The following is a 22,998-nucleotide window of genomic DNA, read 5'->3' on the forward strand; positions in this document are numbered from 1 at the left end:
AAAGAAGATATTATGAAGATCACAAGTGAAGATCAATAAGTACCAAGCAAAGTCCAAGAAATGAAGCATAGTGTTGACACGGGCGGACTGTTCGGCTAAGAGCACCGGACTGTCCGATGGCACACCGGACTGTCCGGTGCCACACGCCGGACTGTCCGGTGCACTAGGGAACTGTAGCCCAACGGCTAGTTCCTGATGGCACTGGTGGAGAGAAGCCACCGGACTGTCTGGTGTGACGTCTGGACTGTCCGGTGTGAAAGCCTGTGGTGCCAACGGTCACCTGCGGTGTCAGATCCAATGGCTAGACGCACCAAATAGGGGCACCAGACTGTCTGGTGTGCCGCAGAGAGCAGCAGCTTTTCTCCAACAGCTAGAATTGTGTTGGGGCCTATAAATACCACCCCAACCAGCCATTTCAAGGTGTGAGAGCCCAAGCAACATACCAAGGCATAGTATAGACATTTCCAAGTGCTCATACACCCAAGTGCTTAATAGAATCACTCGGTGATTAGCGTAGGTGCCTTGCGAAGTGCTTAGGTTAGTTAGACCGCTTTAGCGCTTGCTCTAGATGAATCCTAGTTAGTTGAGTGAGTTTAGAAAAGCCACAACCCCTCGGCTCTTACGTGAGCCATTGTGATCGTACCGAGTGGGTCGAGAGCCTTGTGAGACCGTGACAACCACGTTTGTGTCACGGTCGCCACCGTGTACCGGAGGGAACGAGGCCCGCGGCGTTTCGGCCGAAAGCTCGTTAGTGGAGATGGCGGGGAGCGTCCGAGAGAAGCCGGAAGCGGAGCACCATTTGCACGTGGAGAAGGCCAGCGGCTCTCTACGGAGTTACTCAACTGAGGTGCTTGGCCCTCGTATGGGTTTCCCTTTGCGTAGGGGCACCAACGAGGATTAGTCGGGACCTTGCGTGGTTCTGTATACCTCGATAAAAATACCGGCGTCATACACGAGAGTTTGCATGTCTACCTTGCTCTTTAGCGTCCACATTTATATTAAGCATTTAAGTTTCAATCTTGTATTTATACTCAGATTGTTTAGGATTGAAACTTAGGCATTGCGGTAGAGATAGCAACACTTAGACAAAACCTAGTTTGCACATTCTGGATTGCTTATTTGCATAGGTTTTGCTCTAGGGATTCGTTTGTGGTCTAGTTTAGAGAAAGTTTTAGAAGTCCTAATTCACCCCCCCCTCTTAGGCGTCACATGTTTCCTTCAAATAAGAAATAAGAGAAGCCAGAAGAAGTCAACTCAATGTTCATATCATTTTTTGAATCCAACAATTAGGATCAGTTGGTCATGACCATCAAGTGTGTAAAGCAACAAGTTCATAAGTTAAGATTGGTAGAGTCAAAGTTGAATTGAAGAAGCTATGTGCAACCTATGTACCAACCTTGTTTTTTTCTAGCCTCTTCTTGAATCTCGAGGTGAGATTTCGTTAAGGGGGTTACACATGGTGCTAGAACTAATCAAAAGAGGTTCATGACTATGGACCCATCTATGGTTTTGTGCCAAGGGAAAGGACCAAACAATGTTTCTATAGTGACCTCTGATGTGACTCCTACAGAAGTTCTTAACAAAGGCCAGATGCAAAGTCCCAAATATTAGAAAATAACTGAATCTCTAGATGTGTTTATCATTTGACGACAATATTATCAACACACAATATGGTGATGGAGTCCATAAGCAACCAGTACCCTTTGAAAGATGGAGGTCTGAAAGGCTGAAGAAATACAACAAACTGACCACTAGTGAGAAAAATGAAGGCTAACCATAAAGTTCAATCTGGAAGATAATAGTTCTAACATGTAAACTGCTCTCCTAGTTGAGCAACATACTCAAATGATACAACACGATATTGACCATGACAATTTAACTAATGAAGTGGAACATCCAAATTGGTCTTAATGAATCCATGACACAGTGATACCATTGAGTTTTTTTGTTGTACAACATAATAGAAATATCAATATTTGCACAAATACTAGGAAAAGAAATTCTCTAAATGATTTAAAGTCTACATACTAGTAGCAACAACTTAAAGAAGAACTAATATTTAACTTGGCTCACGTGCACTCGATGTTTCTACATTCATACTAGAGGCTGCAATCTTCTTTTGCTTGTTGATGTAGTACTCCCGAACCCATGGCTCCATCTTGTTTACATCCATTGTCATCACCCTCTCCTCACGTTCTTCTTCTTGTAGCTTAAGCATTTGCTGCTGGATTTCGAGGCTTGCTTTTTGAATTATTATAACTTCCTCTTGTAGGGCCAGTTTGCGATCCGACCTTACTACCATGTGTGTTGCTTCCTCCCTACTTGTAGCATCTTGCCTCTCTTCAAATGCTCCATGCTCCATTGACAACTTTTGGAGCACATTAATGCAAGCAGTGAAAGAGCTTGAGCTGATGTTGCTCTTCATATTCTTATCATGATCTCTTCCCGTTGGGCGTGCAATTTTGGGGGGAAGCAACTCTTCCATGATATTTGTCCCCTTTTGTTCTGTTTCTTTAGCATCTGTTGGATTCATTGAATCAAGCAATGCATTCCATTTCATCTCGTGACGTAAAATTAACCAGCAGTGCATAAACTTGAACGGTGTGCCAACTATACGCTCGTGCATCGCCATGGCCTCTTTTATCTGCACGCACACAAAACAAACATATGTTAGTACATAGAGAGTTGTAATGTTCAAATAATTTGAAATGTACTTCTTTTTTTACCTTGTCATCAACGTTGAGTCCACTTTGCTTTCTCCTCTCTACTTCCACATAGAATCCACAGAACCTAGAAGTTTCTTTCTGAATGTCTCCCCATCTTTGTTGCAAAGAAGACTGTGATCTATCATAAGGAGTGCTCTTATGCTCGTGAAAGTACTCAGTTATCCTTTGCCAGTAACCTTTTATTGGCTGGTTGGTCCCTATGATGGGGTCCTTGCTTATGTTTAGGTATGCTGAGACTAGGCATTCATCTTCGCTAACTGTGAAATTCTTGCACCTTTTAGGGACCACATTTTTAGGGGGCTGGTTATTAGGTATTTGTTCAAAATTAGGTGGGTTGGCTTCATCTTGTGCCTGAGCAATAAATATTAAACAGTCCTTAAAGCATGACCATTAAAATGAACTAAGAAGGCATATAAGTTCAGTAGGTATTGTTGTTAATAGTAGTAACCTGGGAAATGACTTGCACTCTGTCTTGGTGGGGGAGTTGATGATCTTCAGACAGGTCTAAAGTAGGTGTACAAGTTACCTCAACAACAGATGTTGGGGCACCTCTCAAGTTACCCCAGATGCTTTGCACGTAAAAAAGAAATGAATGTAATTAGCACATTTGCAAGCTGACAACCATAGTAGAACTGAGGTGCACAAAACATATTTTGACATAACATGTACTGAGTTCATGGTTCAACATAGGTTGCAATAATAACTTGTTACAACGGTGTTGGTGGACCAAAATGTAATGACAAGCTAGTTCTGGCTTGGACATTTACTAAAAGTACATGGCATACAAACATACTTCTATGAAAATAACCTAGACCTCTACTAAAGACTAGCTGATATCCCTAGATTGATCATTTTCATATCGCATCCCATACTCCTGGCAATGCACCCTTAGTGATTTAGGTGAGGTTGGATTCTCCTCAAGGGACTGCCTCCTCTAGAGCTTCCTTTTCCTCCTAAGTGATGGTGTCAAGCATGTTAGGTGGGATATTGTTTGCCATAACTTAAACATTGGATGGCTACTTTATCTAGCCATTCGAACATGTCTAGGAGCTTGAGCAACACATGCTTTAGTTGTTCATCCGATCTAGGTGAAATTGTAGCCCACGTAACGATCTGCCTAACCTCTGCATTGTGAGACTCCATCTACTTCACTACCTATTTGAGGTAATCATTAGGAGCATAGACATTTGAGTGCCCTAAACAGATAATACCGGAAGTATCTAAGGATTAGAGCAAGCAACAACTAAACCAGACAAATAAAACAAAACCAACTGAGTACCCACGTTTTCCATACATATGGTAGGGCTAACACAAAATAATGGTTATCACTATGAGTGAGTGCACAATGTTGTTTGTGATTTATTTCCATTCTAACTAAAGTAATCATAATCCATAGGTCGATTTTGATAAACTTTAGCGGTTGTCACAATGTGGAATAGTTCTTTAGGATGTGTGATAAGTTTTGCATTCACTCTACTTTGTTACATTTGTTACACCCCCTATTCAGGCTGACAGAAAGTCTCATATTCCTTGCATACTGTAATGAAGGGCTCGTTTGTTCCTAAAGAGAAATCAAGCAATTTCTATGTTGAGATACTCAAGTTTGTACATGGAGTTATCGTATATCGGATTCATCCTTACATGAGTCGAGCAAATGGATCCATTGATGCATGAGGTGGCACGGTAGTCAGAACCAGGTAATACCTAACCCTAATCGATAATGCCCATGAAACCCTAGCATCAAGGTATAATCACACCAGATTTATGCTTTGGATAATATATATATATATAGTGGTTATATATATATATAGTGGTTAGAACTCAAACCTTGAGACAATCTCTCGCATGGCTCTCGGTTGTTTGGTCCCATGGATGTGGCCCTCCCCTCGCAGCTATGGGAAAGCTTCACAATGTCGTCGGGAACTTCACTACTTGTCGACCATCACTAGCTATGAGAAGCCTGTGGATGCCCTAGTTCGCTGGTTGCCGCCTCCGCAAAAGGGTGCCCTGTGCCGCCAATGTTTTGTTGGGTACCTGTCGGGAAAGTGATTGAAAATGGAAGAGTGGCCTTTAGGAGCGATGGGGTGCGAGAAGAGAGAGAAAGCACCGATTTCTGCACTATATATCCCTGCCTCCTCGTGCTAAAAGATGGTAGGAATAATGTATTGGTTGATTGAGAGGATATATATAAGGAGGTGAGGTAAACAGAAACCTCCTAAATGGTAAATATCATGATTGATCCTAACTAGTAATCCTCTCCCCCAAATCTTTTTATCAATCTATATTCTATCATGTTATACTAAAATAATTCTATACATGGCAGTGCCCTAGGCGCATGTGCCCTGTATAGCAGGTTGTCTAACACCCCCACGTTCACAACTTAGCTAGTGCAAATGTTGAAACTAGATCTAAACTCATGGAACACCGAGGAGGGGACGCCCTTCGTGAAGATGTCGACAATCTGTGATGTTGTCGGAACATGGATAATGCATACTTGACTAATGGTGACCTTCTCATGGACGAAGTGAAGATCAATCTCCACATGCTTGGTTTGTTGATGCTAGACAGGGTTGGTAGAGAGGTAGACGAAGCTGATGTTGTTGCAGTAGACAATAGTGCACTAGGGCAATGGGCAACGGAGCTCGAAAAGCAGTTGATGCAACCAAGTCACTTCAGCAACTCCATTGGAAATGGCACAGTATTCAACCTCGGCACTGGAGCGGGAGACAACCGTTTGGCGCTTTGCAGACCAAGACACCAAGTTGTCACCTAGGAATACCACATAGCCTGATGTAGAGCGGTGAAAGTTCAGACAACCTGCCCAGTCAGCATTAGTGTAGACGATGAGGTTGGAGCTGGACAAACGATGGAGGCGTAGATCATAGTCAAAGGTTCGTTGAAGATAGTGTAGAATGCACTTCATAGTTGTTAGATGAGGCTCCTGAGTATCGTGCATACGAAGGCATATCTGCTGGAAGACGTAGGCGATGTCCGGCCAGGTGAACGTCAGTACTGAAGAGCAACGGTTATGCTATGGAAATGGGAGGCATCCTAAACCGAAGGCCCTGAATCGGCAGCAAGCTGTGTCTGAAGATCGACCGGAGTGGTACACAACTTGCAGTCAGCCATGGCGGTCGCTTGATGACATCCAACGTGTAGGTGTGCTGGTGAAGAAACATGCCATCGAGAGGCCGCTCAACAGTGATGCCAAGGAAATGGTCAAGCGGCCCAAGGTCCTTCATTGCAAATTCCCGCTGCAAAACAATAATAGTGCAGTACAGAAGCTCGGTAGTGGAGGCGATTAGAATGATGACATCAACATAAAGCAACAGATATATCGTGTTTGAACCGCGATAGAAGATGAATAGCGAGGTGTCCAACTTGGCTTCAACAAATCCCAATGACGTCAAATAGGTGGCAACCCGACTATACCAAGCCGGGGGCGCCTGCTGGAGTCCGTACAGGGACTTGTGGAGGCGCCGATCAGGTCTGGGAATACAGAATCATTGAACCCCCTAGGATGAATGTAGTAGATGGTCTCACTGAGTGTCCCATGCAGAAAAGCATTCTTCATGTCAAGCTTTTGAATAGGCCAGTCACAAGTTGCAGAAGGGCGAGCACCATGTGTCGGATGGTTTCTTCATGTCAAGCTTTTGAATAGGCCACTCACAAGTTGCAGAAGGGCGAGCACCATGTGTCGGATGGTCGATTTTACAACCGGGCTAAAAGTCCCGCCATAGTCGACCTCAGGGCTTTCAGTGAAGCCCTAGAGAAACACCCGGGTCTTGTAATAATTGAAGGTCTCATTAGAGAGGAACTTATGTGTGAAGATCCATTTGTTAGTGACTATGTTGGAGCCATCAGACCAAGGATCGAGTTCCCAGATATTGTTTCTCATAAGGGTTGTATATTCTTCCTCCATGGTTGTGCGCCAATGTGGACCAGCAAGCGCGGACCAGACCGAGGATGGAATCGGAGATGGTGTCGTAGATGGAGCAGTAGTGGTGAAGACGAGGGGGTTAGGAGGCATCCTAAACCTGACCTTGGCACGCATGACCTGTAACCCTGAATAAAGCCTTAAGAAGTTTTAGCTAGTTCTTTATTATTTAAGGAACAATAATAAAGTCTATTTGAACGTGTGTTTTATTTGTGAGACAAGTTCCCTAAATATAATAATTTTCTTATTCTTGAAGTTACATCTCCTAAGACAAATATGGTTTACAGTAATTTTTTCTAAAAGTATTCCTATATCAGTCTGGTTATTCCACTATTGAAATATATATAGTTATAAGTACTTTCTAAAAAGATTTTACACACTAGAAATAATTTTATTCTCTAATTTTTAAGTTGCATATTTAAAAAGCCCTTACTTAAATAGGATATGAGTAAATCCATTAACCAAATTATATTTTGCATTCACGTTGGAGTACTTGCTAGTGCATTAAAAACTAAATTTAAATTTAAAATATAGATTTGAATTCAATTTTGAAATTGGATAGAAAATAGAAAAAAGAAAGAAAGAAGACTCATACCTATGCTATTGGGCCCGATCTACCTTGGCTGGTCCAGCACTACTCACGCGCCAGCCCACTCTATCAGTGTGCGTCGACGGGTGGGCCCTAGCGGTCAGGCAGACCTCGCGACCGCGCGCCTGGGCTGGCTTTTCCCCTCGTTGACGAGCGGGCCCGGGCTGACATTCGCTTCCCTCCCAGCCGCGCAGCATATTCATTTCACTGTCGGGTGGGCCCTGCATCGCCAGAAACCCCCTTCCCCCTTAGGTTGTTGTGATGCTCCCGCCAGATCACGTAGACCTCCTGGAGTCAACCACCCCGCTCTGCCCCGGAGTCCTTGCGCCCACCCGGACTCGCCTCTGGGCCATAAAACCAAGCATTGTGACCACTTCGTCCTCTAGTTGTGCACCATCACCGTCGCAAAAGAGGGAGGAATAGAGTCGAGCGCCGCCGCAGCATACTCTCACCATCACTGTCGCTCGGAGTCGAACAACTGAGCAAGGAGGTTCGCTAGAAGGTGAAGATCATGAACGTGAGGGATTTGGAGCACGGGAGGCCTCGGTGACATGGCGATTTCTCGCCGGAGCTCTTGCTCCTCCGCAACACCCCTGTGCACCGTGGGTAGGGATCACCACAGCATAATCACAGGCAATGTCACCTCCATGGCATTCGCCCTTCTCTCCACACCACGTAGAACCTCTCTGAAGTCCGATTAGAGCACCTAAGCGCTGGGTTGATGAACGCCGGTGAACCTCCGATGCGGTTCGGGGGAGGCGCCACCTTGGTCGGCTGGGTGGAGAGGAAGCACGTGAATCGTTGATCAGGGGATAGAGGGATAGGATTAGAACCACACACAGTTTTGGCTATGGGAGTGTTGTGTCTGTTGGATCGGCTGTGAGCGGATAGGATTAGATCGTGCCTGTTTTAAAACCTTAACCGTAGAACTCAGATCGGATGGCTATGGGCGTGTACCAGTTCAGTAATGTGTGGGATTTAATCTGGTCCGTTGGTGAAAGATCGGTCGGCTTTGGTGTGAGGATACCCCTTCGATCAGGAAAAAGTGCAAAAGAGCCCCTGCACTTTATGGGATCTAACCCGCCGTCCAACCCTGGGTAAATACTACTACAAATAGGTCCAAAAATTACTAGAAAGAACCCTGATCTTTTTGTTTTTAATACCCGCCGTCCACAAGTCCTAAGAGTTCATAAATTGAATAAAGAAAATGGATTTTGATTATATAAATAAACCCATAAACTTAGAAAATCCATATCTTGAACCTACGATTTCGTAGCAGCGCGTAGAATAGTCTCACACAGTTTGTTTATATGCTCTGGTGTATTGTTACCATACCCATTATTTGCTTGATTGTATGTATTGCTATGCTAGAAGCGAGGTCACGAGGATTCCGAAAACCAACTTTGGAGAAGTAATTAGAGTTACACCAAAAAGGCAAGTTGTGCCCTTGATCACTCTTCTTTACCTAATAATGATATTGTTAATCACTGTGACATGCTCAAGTTAATTTGATGGGACCTAACAGGTTACCTTAGTTTTGTTTACCCCACACCTTGCAAACAAATGAACTGTTGGGCAGACTTGTTATGTCTCTACCTGGTTTTGGGATTAATGTTATACTAAATTATGATCATGTAGCATTAATATTGTTGGTTTAATTATTGCTCATGACAAGATTATTATGTTAAATGGAACATAGAGCGACCACCCGGGAAAACAATGCTACCACAAGGGTGAAATGAGGCGCCCTTGACTGAATAGAAGCGCCCTTGATTGAATAATTAGGAAAGCTAGTGTGAGTTAATCCTTTTCCCGAAAGGGGCAAACGAGATGGAGTGCAGGTGTAGGGAGGTCCTTGGGTCGGTCTGTCTTTTTAGCTTTTCGCACGAGGGATTCCTAGATCGCATTCGGCCCGGAATCCGTAGCGGGTCTCTCCTCTAGTGGAATTTTGTAAAGGCCTCGTAGTGGATCCCTAGTCATTCACCTTGGAAGTGTCTAAGGGTATTGCAAACCCTGGCTAAACGGGAAACACGTCTTGTGGGTAAAGATGCGCAACCTCTGCAGAGTGTAAAACTGGTATATCATCCGTGCTCACGGCCAAGAGCGGCTCGGACCCTCACATGAGTAACTTATGGAATTAAACTTAATATGTCATATACATAGCATTGTGGGATTTATTATCAATTGTGATCTATTACTTTATTGGGATGATATACACTTATACTTAGTAACTTCTAATAAAACTTTGAGCTCATGCGATTGAGCTCGCTGTTGAACACAATAGTGATGTTTCACTATGCAAAATGTGTTTGCAAGGCACTTTCCGCAGTTGTTGGGATAGCCTAAGGTGATGAGGCATGTTTGGTTCGTGGCTAACTGTGCCACACTTTGTCTAAAATTAGTCGTTCGAATTGAAGAACTAATGTTAGACAGAAAAAGTTAGGCAAAGAATGACAAGTTAGGCAACAAACCAAACATAATAATATTGCTCATGGTTGTGTGTTTGAAAACATGAAGTGAAGACAACACCATATTTAATTTTCCAAGTCATATTCTCACTAACCCTTCAGTAATCTCTTCAAACCACCAACAGGTGTGCAGAATTCAGAATATTTGCAACGAGAAAAGTGGGTAGACTTACACAATAAAAACATTAATTAATATAAAGAAAATTTTGTTCTTATGACATGTAGGGATATGTATGGGGGCATGACCATTTATAATGGTTTTTGATAATGTCGTAGATGTTTTTGAATAACTAATATCAGTTAGCACTAACAAATGAATGCATATTGTATTCAGTTCACCAAAATATTAATTAAGATATAACCAAAGTCAAACCTGTAAATAGTTACAATAAACAGGCAGAAGTAGAAGGCAAGCTTGATCGTCCTGTACTTCTTCTCGCCATTTAATTGTCTAAAAATTTCAGTGACATCTACAAGATGTTTCCGAGCCAAGTACCTGAATAAAAAATATCATATAATTTTCTTTGACTAACAATAACGAGCATGGAGGGACAAGTTGTTATATATGAATAGGACGGCATTAAAAATAAATACAAGAACCTTTGTTGTTTCGCCTTACAAAAAGCTTAATAACTAATTATAATCGTTCACATATTAAGGAGGTGTTTGGTTTCTATGGACTAACTTTATTCCCTTCATTTTATTCTATTTTAGTTCCTAAATTATCAAATACGGAAGGGACTAAAAATTAGTTCATAGAAACCAAACACCCTAAAAATAATTTAGAAAAACATCTCGGATATCCCACCAAAATAAGTTCATTAGTAATCGAGATCAAAACCGGTTCCAATGCCGAGGGGGTGAGGGGGGCATTATACTTAATCCCCAACTTAGAGAAAATAACTCTAAACCGACTGAAAACTCAAGCAGCATGCTGAGAAACTATTGTCATGGCTGTTAAATTTCAAGAAGGCGGTGAAGTTGGACATTTCAAAGGTTTTTGACTCGGTGTCCTAGCCCTTTCTTCTTGAAGTGTTGGAGAAGCTTGGCTTTGGTCCTCTGTGGCGTGATGTGATTAGTGGGTTGCTTATGATATCTCCTACTCAAATCCTCCTCAATGGGATCCCTGGAGAGTTTATTGTCCATAGAAGGGGGCTGCGGCAGGGGATCCCTGTCCCCCTTACTTTGTACTTGTCATGGACACTCTCAATGCTCTTATTGTTAAAGCTGCAGAATCTGGGCTGCTCCAGCCCCTCTCCTCTCGCTCCATTCAGCACCAGATTTCTCTTTATGCTGATGATGTTGTGCTGTTTGTGAGGCCAATAGCAAGTGACCTCAATTTTGTTAGTCAGAATCTGGATCTGTTTGGGGATGCTACAGGGTTAAAGACCAACATTAATAAGAGTAGTGTGGCGCCGATACAATGCTCTTCTGCTGATCTTGAGGTCATCCAGAATGTCTCCTGTGCAAGATTGATGAGTTCCCTATCAAATATCTGGGGCTGCCTTTATCTCTCAAGAGACTCACTAAGGCCCATCTTCAGCCATTGATTGATAAGCTTGCTGATATCTTGCCCGCTTGGAAAGCTGATTTGATGACTAAGGCCGGGAGAGCCATTCAAGTTTAATTTGTGCTCACCGCTACAACTACATATCATGCTATGGCTCTTGACTTGCCTAAATGGGCTCTTAAGGCTTTCGATAAGATTCGGCGTGGGTTCCTATGGAGAGGCTGTAAAGAGGCTAATGGGGGCATTGTCTGGTGGCTTGGTCCAAGGTGACTCGTCCAAAGGAGCTGGGAGGTCTCGGCATTTCTGACCTCCAGAATCTTAATTGGGCTCTTCGTGTTAGGTGGCTTTGGTTGAGGAAGCCATCCCTAAACTCTAAAATTGATATGTTTTTACTTAGCTGTTCCATTGAGCCATTGAGGCTTGTAGACCATTTCAATAATTATTTCCATGTATACAAAAATAATCAAGATGTGAGTACAGCCAAAAGTATGAACAGCACAGTATCCAATGATGCATACAATGAGTATTCTGCCAGAATTAACATCAACTGAAAGCAAGTAACACATACAGTTTCACATGGTAGTATGTCACTGGCGCCATGAGTAGAAACGGCAGCCAATGCAATGTCAAGAGGAAAGAAGCACAAAGTGCCCCTTGGAGTGAGTATTCTTTCATCACCACAGCATTGACGCGAGATGATGAATCAAATGGGTTGATATAATCATACTCCAAATCTACCAGACACAAAAGCTGGCATACAAGCAGAAAGGCAGAATCAGTTGAAAAAATCAACAAGAGTGGATCAATTAACAAGAAGCCAGGCAAATTGGTGCATAAATTACTAAATTTACTTCTAAAGAATAAACACTACAGCTTGTGTTGCAGTTAGGCTTTATGCTTGATCTGGCTGGTGAGGTTGAAGTCACTGATCAATCATGTTGAAATATGAGCTTTAGACACTACAAACTGGTGACAATTAATTCAACTGATACAGACAGATGACAAGCTGGTTTGGTACCAAGTACAGGACTACAGTCATGAGATATATGATTACATCCACCAAGTCCTATCAGATGGTACTAACATTCCAAACAGAACGATAGGCAGTAGCAGCATGTTTCTAACAAGATACGGCCCTATAGAAAAATTCAATACCACTACCCTATCTAGGCTCATAAACAGAAATTGTTGAATCTAACTCCTGCAGAAACGTTGTAAATCTTACTGTAATCCCTCCATGTAACCTGTACATATCTTCATATTTTGTATACGAAGACGTTTTCTTTTCTCGATTTTATGCCAGAATCTATGAGCTAACATTGAACAGGAAACATGCCTTCTTTTTTTCTCTGGAAAAGGAAAAAAAATGTCCGGGAGTTTATCTCGTCACCATCCACCACGCCACGCGGAGTGAATGGCACGAGAAGAAACACCGTTGACTAAACTCCGCATCAAATCCCCACAATCACGGCAGCCTTGGGCCGAAAGCGGGCAGCGGTTCGCCGGCTGGGCGCAAGATTTTGGACGAGAAATTTTTGAAATTTGGCACCTAATTCGCAAGCATTTAAATATCTGACGCACTGGCCCACGTGTCAATGACTCAAAGAGACCCCACATGTCGGTGAACTGCTAAGAGATGCAAATGGGCCGTCGGGCTTGCCTGGTACACGGTGAGGCCGACGAGGAGCACGACGGAGGCGAAGGAGAAGAGCCACAGGATGAGTTCCACAGACATTGCTGCCGCAGGGGGTTGACGACTAGCTCCTCGCGGAACAACTTCTCGCTGGCGTTCCGAATGGAAGGGACCTAAACCAGCCTGGTGGTGACTCTGCACGCCCCGCGGTCACAATGGCGCTCTTGGCGCCGGAGACGAGATAGAAGGCGGGTTGGGATGGGGAGAGGAGCAGGTGGTTCGCGGTTGCTGGAGCTCCCGCCATCCTTGAGAAAATCCCTTAATCATGTCACTGACACATGAATATCTTTTAATATCCAACTCACATTCACATGTGTCGTTGAGAGTCTGCCATTCGAAAGTCGGTGGTGCAAGTGCAAAGGACATTTCCCCTGCTGCTGACTTTTTTTTCCCAAACAGTAGTAGGGCTGCGACTGCGAGACTGCTGAAAATGCACGAGAAAAAAACAGAGTACACTGTTCTAGCGACAGCACAAGCTGTCAAGGCATATCAACTAAACAGTCTATATAAAAATAGCCCGCGTGATTAGTATGGAGTAGCTATTATTATTCTCGTAATGTTGAACCAACAGGTGAAAGGTCCCACAAACTTCCACCATTCAAGCAACAGGAGATGACTAGAAAATAATGTTTTCTACACAATCGGTCCTAAATTAAAATTCGTTTTAAATAATTACTACATTCATACATTACTATATCTATATTTTTAAATATAGATATTTAGATTTATCGTCATTTATCTAAATATATACGTAAAAATCAAGAGCTAAAACAAATACTATTTTAAGACGAAGTGAGTATTGTTTATGAGTATTCCTATAAACTACTACTCTATAGTTATTATTTTATAGACTACTATATTAATAGGTTTGTCATTGTTTTTGTTAGCCGGTAAGTAATAATTTAGTCTTTGAGACTTTTGATATTGCTATATTGCGGTGGAGTGCGCATCTCCACAAATCAAATTGTTTTTGTGTGTATATATTACAAGTAATGGGCTTTCCATAGCTAGAGAAGTCCTGATCTAATACTGTCATCCGGTTCAACCACACCTGGTCCTGTACGTCTATAAAAAGAAGCATCAAACCACTAGGGTTCGGTTTTTTATGTCCCCACCCTGATGCACAAGCGGCAGCTCCCCGAGGCGTGTGGGGCGACGGCTCCCCGATCTGGAGACGCGACGATGGTGACTCCCCGATCCAGAGGCGTGGTGTCGGTGGCTTCCCAGTGGCACAGCAGCGGTGGCTCCTTGGAGGTGCGCGCGGGGTTCTCCATCCGCACCACGGGCCGCAGGACATCCTCCTCTGACGGTCTCCGCCTATCCGGTGGCTTTAGGGCATCCTCCGGTGGCAACCTCATCTGATCCATGTTTATGTCTCCATGATTATTTTTACGTCGATCGCTGCACTACTTTACGCATTCCATTTCAGGATTTAACATGATGAATATGACGTCTCTCACTTGGCTTGATATATTTTACGGTAATAACATTTACGCTACATCTGCCATTATTTTACTCCCAAACATGATGTTTTTTACGATCATAAATACAACACATCTGAGTTATCAACAACTCTCACATTGGCTCGATATTTACGATGAAGATTTTTACACTAAAAATTGAAGGATTTTATGCAAATCTAGAGATGCGTCACCAAGGCTTGGTGAAAGTCGCCTAGAGGGGGTGGATAGGCGAAACCTGAAAATTAAAACTTTATCCCCCAACTAGATCCTTTGATTAGTGGTTAGAACAAGATATACAATTATCGGAGTATAAAAACTAAGTCCTTCCTTGTAAAGAGTATTGCTTTCAAATAATGCGGAATCGATAAATCAATACTACTAATAAGTCTATGAGAATAAATCACGAGGGCTTAAATAAGAAGAGTAATAACACAAGTTCTTTCTTGTAAGGTGTTGCTTCACTAGATGAGAATTTAACTTAAAGCAACACCAAATAGTATTAGCAAAGAATAGTGCAAGAAAAACTTAGAAAGGGAAAGAACAAACAAATCACAAGCAATAAGCACACGAGACACGGGTGATTTGTTTTACCGAGGTTTGGCCCTCGAAGGCCTAGTCCCCGTTGAGGAGTCCACTAAGGACGGGTCTTTTTCAACCCTTTCCCTCTCTCCATCGATCACCAAAGACCGGCGAGCTCTTCTTCTTCTCAAGGATCACTTAAGACCCCGCAAGTACAACCACACTCTTTGGTGTCTCTTGCTAGCTTTTACAGGCCTCCAAAACTTTGGAGGAAGTTCAATGGGAGTCAAAAACTCCACACACAAATGATCACAAGATGTAGTGCTCACTAACTCTCAATGATTCTCACAAGGCACTCTTGCTAGACTCACACGAGAGGCTTTCTTTTACTAGCTCTCTTTTTGTGGCACTTGTGTTGGTTGTAGTGGCCTAAATTTTGCGCATAGGATGGATCAATGAATTTATGTGGTTGGGAGGGCTTGAGTATGTCAACTAGATGACTTGGAATGTTGCTTGGACTCCCTCCCCTTGAAGTGGCCGGTTGGGGTGGTATTTATAGTCACCAACCAAATTGTAGCCGTTGGAGAAGGCCGCTGGCGATGGGCGCACCGGACAGTCCGGTGCGCCGCCACGTCATCCTGTTCGTCAGGGTTGGAGCTGGTCGACCGTTGGAGGCTTTGTCCTCATGCGGCACTGGACAGTCCGGTGCGACATCGGACAGTCCGGTGCCCCTCTGACCAACTGCTCTGACTGCTGCCGCGTTCACTGTGCTGCACTGTTCCCTGTCAGAGTCGACCGTTGCGCGCAGATAACCGTTGCTCCGCTGGTGCACCGGACAGTCCGGTGAATTATAGCGGAGCTGCGCCTGGGAAACCCGAAGCTGGAGAGTTTGAGCTGATTCACCCTGGTGCACCGAACACTGTCCGGTGGCACACCGGACAGTCCGGTGCGCCAGACCAGGGCACACTTCGGTTTCCATTTTGCTCCTTTCTTTTGAAGCCTAACTTATTCTTTTGATTGGTTTGTGTTGAACCTTTCTGAAAGGGAAATGTGCCCTTGGGCCATTTCTAAGTATTTTGGTGATTGAGTGCCAACGCAAGTGCTTTTGTGTTGATCTATGCAATGTGGTGGACAAAGTGCAAATCATGTCAAAAGGTATGTTCTAGACTTAGTACATTGTTTTTAATGGACTAATGTATTGTGTCTAAGTGCTGGAAACAAAAAAGATTGAATTGGAAATGAGATGGCTCTGTTCAGCCAAAGTCAGCTCGGTCTGGGTACACCGAACTGTCCGGTGTACCAGGCTGGCTCAGGCGAACTTGCCGCTCTCGGGAAGGAATTAACGGCGTACGGCTATAATTCACCGGACTGTCCGGTGAGCCAACGGTCGGCTGCGCGATCCGCGCGGGACACGTGGCTGAGCCAACGGTCAGGAGGGGGCACCGGACTGTCCGGTGTGCACCGGACAGTGTCCGGTGCGCCAACGGCTCCAAGGCTGCCAATGGTTGGCTTCGCCAAATAAGGAAATCCGCACCGGACTGTCCGGTGCGCTAGGCGACAGAAGGCAAGAATTGCCTTCCCGGATTGCTCTCAACGGCTCCTAGCTGCCTTGGGGCTATAAAAGGGACCCCTAGGCGCATGGAGGAGGACACCAAGCATCCTTTGAGCATTGTTGATCACTCACACTCCATTCTTGCGCACTTGTTCGACATTCTTAGTGATTTGAGCTCAGTTCTAGTGTGAAACTTGTGATAATCTCTTGAGCTCAAGTCTGGGTCTTGTGTGTGCGTATTTGCTGTGATCTTTGTGTCGTGTGTGAGTTGCTCATCCCTCCCTTACTCCGTGCTTCTTTGTGAACATCAAAAGTGTAAGGGCGAGAGGCTCCAAGTTGTGGAGATTCCTCGTGAACGGGATAAGAAAAGAAAAGCAAAACACCGTGGTATTCAAGTTGATCATTGGATCACTTGAGAGGAGTTGAGTGCAACTCTCGTCCGTTGGGACGCCACAACGTGGAGTAGGCAAGTTTTGTACTTGGCCGAACCACGGGATAAACCACTGTGTCATCTCTGTGTTGATCTCTTTGTGGTTATCGTGTTGTGCAAATTCTCCTCTCTAGCCACTTGGCTTAACTGTGCTAACTCTAATCAAGTTTTGTGGATTAAGTATTAAGTTTTCACAGGATCACCTATTCACCCCCCCTCTAGGTGCTCTCAATTGGTATCAGAGCCGTTCTCTTCAAGAAAGGGACTAACCGCCCGAAGAGATGGATCCTAAGGGCAAGGGGATTGTGATCAATGACAAGGAGAAGGAGTCATTTATCAACGAGCCCAAGGATGACAAGCCTACCGACTCGGGCTCGGGCCACAAACGCAAAGATGGGAAGAAGAAGAAGACAAGACGCATCAAGGAGATCGTCTACTACGACGACAGTGATGAGTCCACTTCTTCCCAAAAGGACAACGACGACAACGACTACGAGAGAAGGAAACCGGTTAATTCGAACTTTTCTTTTGACTACTCTCGTATTCCGCAAAGTACAAATGCTCATTTGCTCTCCATTCCACTTGGCAAACCTCCTCACTTTGATGGAGAGGACTACGGATTTTGGAGCCACAAAATGCGTAGTCACCTGTTCTCTCTCCATCCGAGCATATGGGAGATTGTGGAAAGTGGAATGAAATTTGATAGCTCGGATAGTCCTATGTTTATCAATGAACAGATTCATAGAAATGCACAAGCTACTACTGTGTTGTTAGCCTCTTTGTGCAGGGACGAGTATCATAAGATGAGCGGCTTGGACAATGCCAAGCAGATCTGGGACACCCTCAGGATCTCACATGAGGGGAACGACATCACCTTACTCACCAAAATGGAGTTGGTGGAGGGTGAGCTTGGAAGATTCGCAATGATCAGGGGAGAGGAGCCAACCCAAACATACAACCGGCTCAAGACCCTTATCAACAAGATAAGGAGCTACGGAAGCACACGATGGACAGACCACGACGTCGTTCGTCTAATGCTAATGTCCTTTACTGTACTTGATCCACATTTGGTGAACAATATCCATGAAAATCCTAGGTACACCAAGATGTCACCCGAAGAAGTCCTTGGAAAGTTCGTAAGCGGGCAAATGATGATCAAGGATGCAAGGTACGTGGACGACGCGTTGAACGGTCCAACCCATGAGCCTCAACCCATTGCTCTCAAGGCAACGAGGAGCAAGGAGGCGCTACCTAGCAAGGTAGCGCAAGTTGAGGCGGCCGGGCTCAATGATGAAGAGATGGCCCTCATCATCAAGCGCTTCAAGACGGCGCTAAAGGGTCGCAAGGGACAGCCAAGCAAGACCAAGACAAAGGGGAAGCGTTCATGCTTCAAATGCGGTAAGATTGGTCATTTTATTGCTAACTGTCCCGATAATGAAAGTGACCAGGAACAAGGGAGCAAGAGGGAGAAGAAGAAGGCATACAAGAAAGCTAAGGGCGAGGCACACCTTGGAAAGGAGTGGGACTCGGATTGTTCGTCATCCGACTCCGAAAATGAAGGACTCGCCGCCACCGCCTTCAACAAGTCATCCCTCTTCCCCAACGAGCGTCACACATGCCTCATGGCAAAGGAGAAGAAGGTATGTACTCGAGACAGTACTACTTATGATTCTTCTAGTGATGATGAATCTAGTGATGAAGAAATAGATTACTCTAATTTGTTCAAGGGATTGGATAGAACTAAAGTAGATAAGATTAATGAATTGATTGATGCCTTGAATGAAAAGGATAGACTCTTAGAAAAACAAGAGGACCTTTTATATGAAGAGCATGACAAATTTGTAGAGGCACAAAAATCCTATGCTTTAGAAGTTAAAAGAAATGAAATGCTTTCTTGTGAACTATCTTCTTACCATGAGACAATTTCTAGTTTAAGGAGCATGAATGATGATTTGAATGCTAAGTTAGAGATAGCTAATAAACCAACATCTTGTGTAGAACATGTTGTGGTTTGCACTAGGTGTAAAGATTTTAATATTGATGCTTGTAGTGAACACCTAGTTTCAATTTCTAAATTGAATGATGAAGTAGCTAGTCTTAATGCCCAACTTAAGACTAGCAAAAGCGAATTTGATAAGTTAAAATTTGCAAGGGATGCCTACACGATTGATAGACACCCCTCAATTAAGGATGGACTTGGTTTCAAGAGGGAAGCCAAAAACTTAACAAGCCATAAGGCTCCCATCCCCGCCAAGGAGAAAGGGAAGACCCCTATGGCTAGTAGTGCTAAAAAGAACCATGCTTTTATGTACCATGATAGAAGACAGTCTTATAAGAGTTGTAATACTTATGATGCTTTTGACTCTCATGCCATGTTTGCTTCTAGTTCTTCCTATATGCATGGTAAAGATATGTCTAGGAGATATTTTGTTCATATGTCTAGGAGAAATGTTGTTAATGTTCCTAGGAAAGTTAATGAACCTTCTACAATATATCATGCTTTAAATGCTTCCTTTGCCATTTGTAGAAAGGATAGGAAGATAGTTGCTAGAAAATTAGGGGCAAAATGCAAGGGAGACAAAACTTGCATTTGGGTCCCTAAGACAATTGTGACTAACCTTGTAGGACCCAACAAGAGTTGGGTACCTAAGACCCAATCCTAAATTTGCCTTGCAGGTTTATGCATCCGGGGGTTCAAGCTGGATTATCGACAGCGGATGCACAAACCATATGACAGGGGAGAAGAAGATGTTCACCTCCTACGTCAAAAACAAGGATTCCCAAGATTCAATAATATTCGGTGATGGGAATCAAGGCAAGGTAAAAGGGTTAGGTAAAATTGCTATTTCATCCGAGCACTCTATATCTAATGTGTTTTAGTCGAGTCTCTTGGATACAATTTGTTGTCTGTTAGTCAATTATGCAATATGGAATATAATTGTCTATTCACAAATGTAGATGTGTCTGTCTTTAGAAGAAGTGATGGTTCATTAGCTTTTAAGGGTGTATTAGACGACAAACTTTATTTAGTTGATTTTGCAAAAGAGGAGGCCGGTCTAGATGCATGCTTAATTGCTAAGACTAGCATGGGCTGGCTGTGGCATCGCCGCTTAGCACATGTGGGGATGAAGAACCTTCACAAGCTTCTAAAGGGAGAACACGTGATAGGTCTAACCAATGTTACTTTCGAAAAAGATAGACCTTGTGCAGCTTGTCAAGCAGGTAAACAAGTGGGAGGAGCGCATCACAGCAAGAATGTGATGACTACGTCAAGACCTCTCGAGCTGCTACATATGGACCTCTTCGGACCCGTCGCCTATCTAAGCATAGGAGGAAGTAAGTATGGACTAGTTATTGTTGATGACTTTTCCCACTTCACTTGGGTATTCTTTTTGCAGGATAAATCTGAAACCCAAGGGACCCTCAAGCGCTTCCTAAGGAGAGCTCAAAATGAGTTTGAGCTCAAGGTGAAAAAGATAAGGAGCGACAATGGGTCCGAGTTCAAGAACCTTCAAGTGGAGGAGTACCTTGAGGAGGAAGGGATCAAGCACGAGTTCTTCGCTCCCTACACACCACAACAAAATGGTGTGGTAGAGAGGAAGAACAGGACGCTTATAGACATGGCGAGGACAATGCTTGGAGAGTTCAAGACCCCCGAGCGTTTTTGGTCGGAAGCCGTGAACACGGCTTGCCACGCTATCAACCGGGTCTACCTTCACCGCCTCCTCAAGAAGACGTCGTATGAGCTACTAACCGATAACAAACCCAATGTTTCATATTTTCGAGTTTTTGGGAGTAAATGCTACATTCTAGTGAAGAAGGGTAGAAACTCTAAATTTGCTCCCAAAGCTGTAGAAGGGTTTTTATTAGGTTATGACTCAAATACAAAGGCGTATAGAGTCTTCAACAAATCATCGGGTTTGGTTTAAGTCTCTAGCGACGTTGTATTTGATGAGACTAATGGCTCTCCAAGAGAGCAAGTTGTTGATTTTGATGAAATAGATGAAGAAGAAGTTCCAACGACCGCAATACGCACCATGGCGATTGGAGATGTGCGGCCACAGGAACAAGATGAGCGAGATCAACCTTCTTCCTCAACAAAGGTGCAACCCCCAACTCAAGATGATGAACAAGAGGTGTGTGATCAAGGGGGAGCACAAGATAATCATGTGATGGAGGAAGAAGCACAACCGACACCTCCAATCCAAGTTCGAGCGATGATTCAAAGAGATCATCCCGTCGACCAGATTTTGGGTGACATTAGCAAGGGAGTAACTACTCGGTCTCGATTAGTTAATTTTTGTGAGCATTACTCCTTTGTCTCTTCTATTGAGCCTTTCAGGGTAGAAGAGGCCTTGCTAGATCCGGACTGTGTGTTGGCCATGCAGGAGGAGCTCAACAACTTCAAAAGAAATGAAGTTTGGACACTGGTGCCTCGTCCCAAGCAAAATGTTGTGGGAACCAAGTGGGTGTTCCGCAACAAACAAGACGAGCACGGGGTGGTGACAAGGAACAAGGCACGACTTGTGGCAAAAGGTTATGCCCAAGTCGCAGGTTTGGACTTTGAGGAGACTTTCGCTCCTGTGGCTAGGCTAGAGTCCATTCGTATCTTGCTAGCATATGCCGCTCACCATTCCTTCAGGTTGTTCCAAATGGATGTGAAGAGCGCTTTCCTCAACGGGCCAATCAAGGAGGAGGTGTACGTGGAGCAACCCCCTGGCTTCGAGGATGAACGGTACCCCGACCACGTGTGTAAGCTCTCTAAGGCGCTCTATGGACTTAAGCAAGCCCCAAGAGCATGGTATGAATGCCTTAGAGACTTTTTAATTGCTAATGCTTTCAAGGTTGGGAAAGCCGATCCAACTCTTTTTACTAAGACTTGTGATGGTGATCTTTTTGTGTGCCAAATTTATGTCGATGACATAATATTTGGTTCTACTAACCAAAAGTCTTGGGAAGAGTTTAGCAGGGTGATGACTCAGAAATTCGAGATGTCGATGATGGGCGAGTTAAGCTACTTCCTTGGGTTCCAAGTGAGGCAACTCAAGGATGGAACCTTCATCTCTCAAACCAAGTACACGCAAGACTTGATCAAGCGATTTGGGATGAAGGATGCCAAGCCCGCAAAGACTCCGATGGGAACCGACGGACACACCGACCTCAACAAAGGAGGTAAGTCCGTTGATCAAAAAGCATACCGGTCTATGATAGGGTCTTTACTTTATTTATGTGCTAGTAGACCGGATATTATGCTTAGCGTATGCATGTGTGCTAGATTTCAATCCGATCCTAAGGAGTGTCACTTAGTGGCTGTGAAGCGAATTCTTAGATATTTAGTCGCTACGCCTTGTTTCGGGATCTGGTATCCAAAGGCACCTTTGACTTGATTGGATATTCAGACTCCGACTATGCTGGATGTAAGGTCGATAGGAAGAGTACATCAGGGACGTGCCAATTCTTAGGAAGGTCCCTGGTGTCATGGAGTTCTAAGAAACAAACTTCCGTTGCCCTATCCACCGCTGAGGCCGAGTACGTTGCCGCAGGACAGTGTTGCGCGCAACTACTTTGGATGAGGCAAACCCTCAGGGACTTTGGCTACAATCTGAGCAAAGTCCCACTCCTATGTGATAATGAGAGTGCTATCCGCATGGCGGATAATCCTGTTGAACACAGCCGCACAAAGCACATAGACATCCGACATCACTTTTTGAGAGACCACCAGCAAAAGGGTGATATCGAAGTGTTTCATGTTAGCTCCGAGAACCAGCTAGCCGATATCTTTACCAAGCCTTTAGATGAGCAGACCTTTTGCAAGTTGCGTAGTGAGCTAAATGTCTTAGATTCGCGGAACTTGGATTAATAGCATACTTGTGTTTATGCCTTTGATCATGTTCCTTATGCATTTTGTTGTTTATTCGTGGTGCTCAAGTTGTACAAGCACTCGTCGGACCTTACAAGTCCATTTGCAAGTGATGCACAAATTTAGGGGGAGATGTGCTACAACTTGACCCTTTGAGACTAACACTGTGCTTGAGTTTGCTTGATTTAGTCTCGAAGGGGGATTGAAAGGGAAAAGGTGGACTTGGACCATGCAAGACTTCCACTACACTC

The 22,998-nt window shown here is 44.1% G+C and overlaps 1 protein-coding gene across 1 annotated transcript; it reads right to left on the reverse strand.

Annotated features, from left to right (window-relative positions):
- Positions 1–1,861: 1,861 nt before the first annotated feature.
- Positions 1,862–13,274, reverse strand: LOC103650597 (glutathione S-transferase T3). Its single transcript, XM_008676163.3, has 6 exons — positions 12,891–13,274; positions 11,799–11,980; positions 10,094–10,216; positions 3,175–3,295; positions 2,727–3,077; positions 1,862–2,644 (listed from the first exon to the last, which is right to left on the reverse strand). Exons 1-6 carry the CDS (start codon positions 12,963–12,965, stop codon positions 2,060–2,062), a joined length of 1,437 nt encoding a protein of 478 aa, XP_008674385.1. The 5' UTR covers positions 12,966–13,274; the 3' UTR covers positions 1,862–2,059.
- Between the last annotated feature and the right edge of the window lie 9,724 nt (positions 13,275–22,998).

This window comes from Zea mays, chromosome 3 (genome assembly GCF_902167145.1).
Source record: "Zea mays cultivar B73 chromosome 3, Zm-B73-REFERENCE-NAM-5.0, whole genome shotgun sequence".
In the NCBI taxonomy this organism is placed as follows: Eukaryota; Viridiplantae; Streptophyta; class Magnoliopsida; order Poales; family Poaceae; genus Zea; species Zea mays.

Bases quoted from the DNA above. Each gene is read 5' to 3' on its own strand.
- LOC103650597 (XM_008676163.3), bottom strand. From the start codon at position 12,965: ATGTCTGTGGAACTCATCCTGTGGCTCTTCTCCTTCGCCTCCGTCGTG. The intron at 10,217-11,798 runs GTATGTGTTACT...TTTTTTATTCAG, and splicing joins ACATACTACCATGTGAAACT to GTACTTGGCTCGGAAACATC. The intron at 2,645-2,726 runs GTAAAAAAAGAA...GTGTGCGTGCAG, and splicing joins GACTCAACGTTGATGACAAG to ATAAAAGAGGCCATGGCGAT.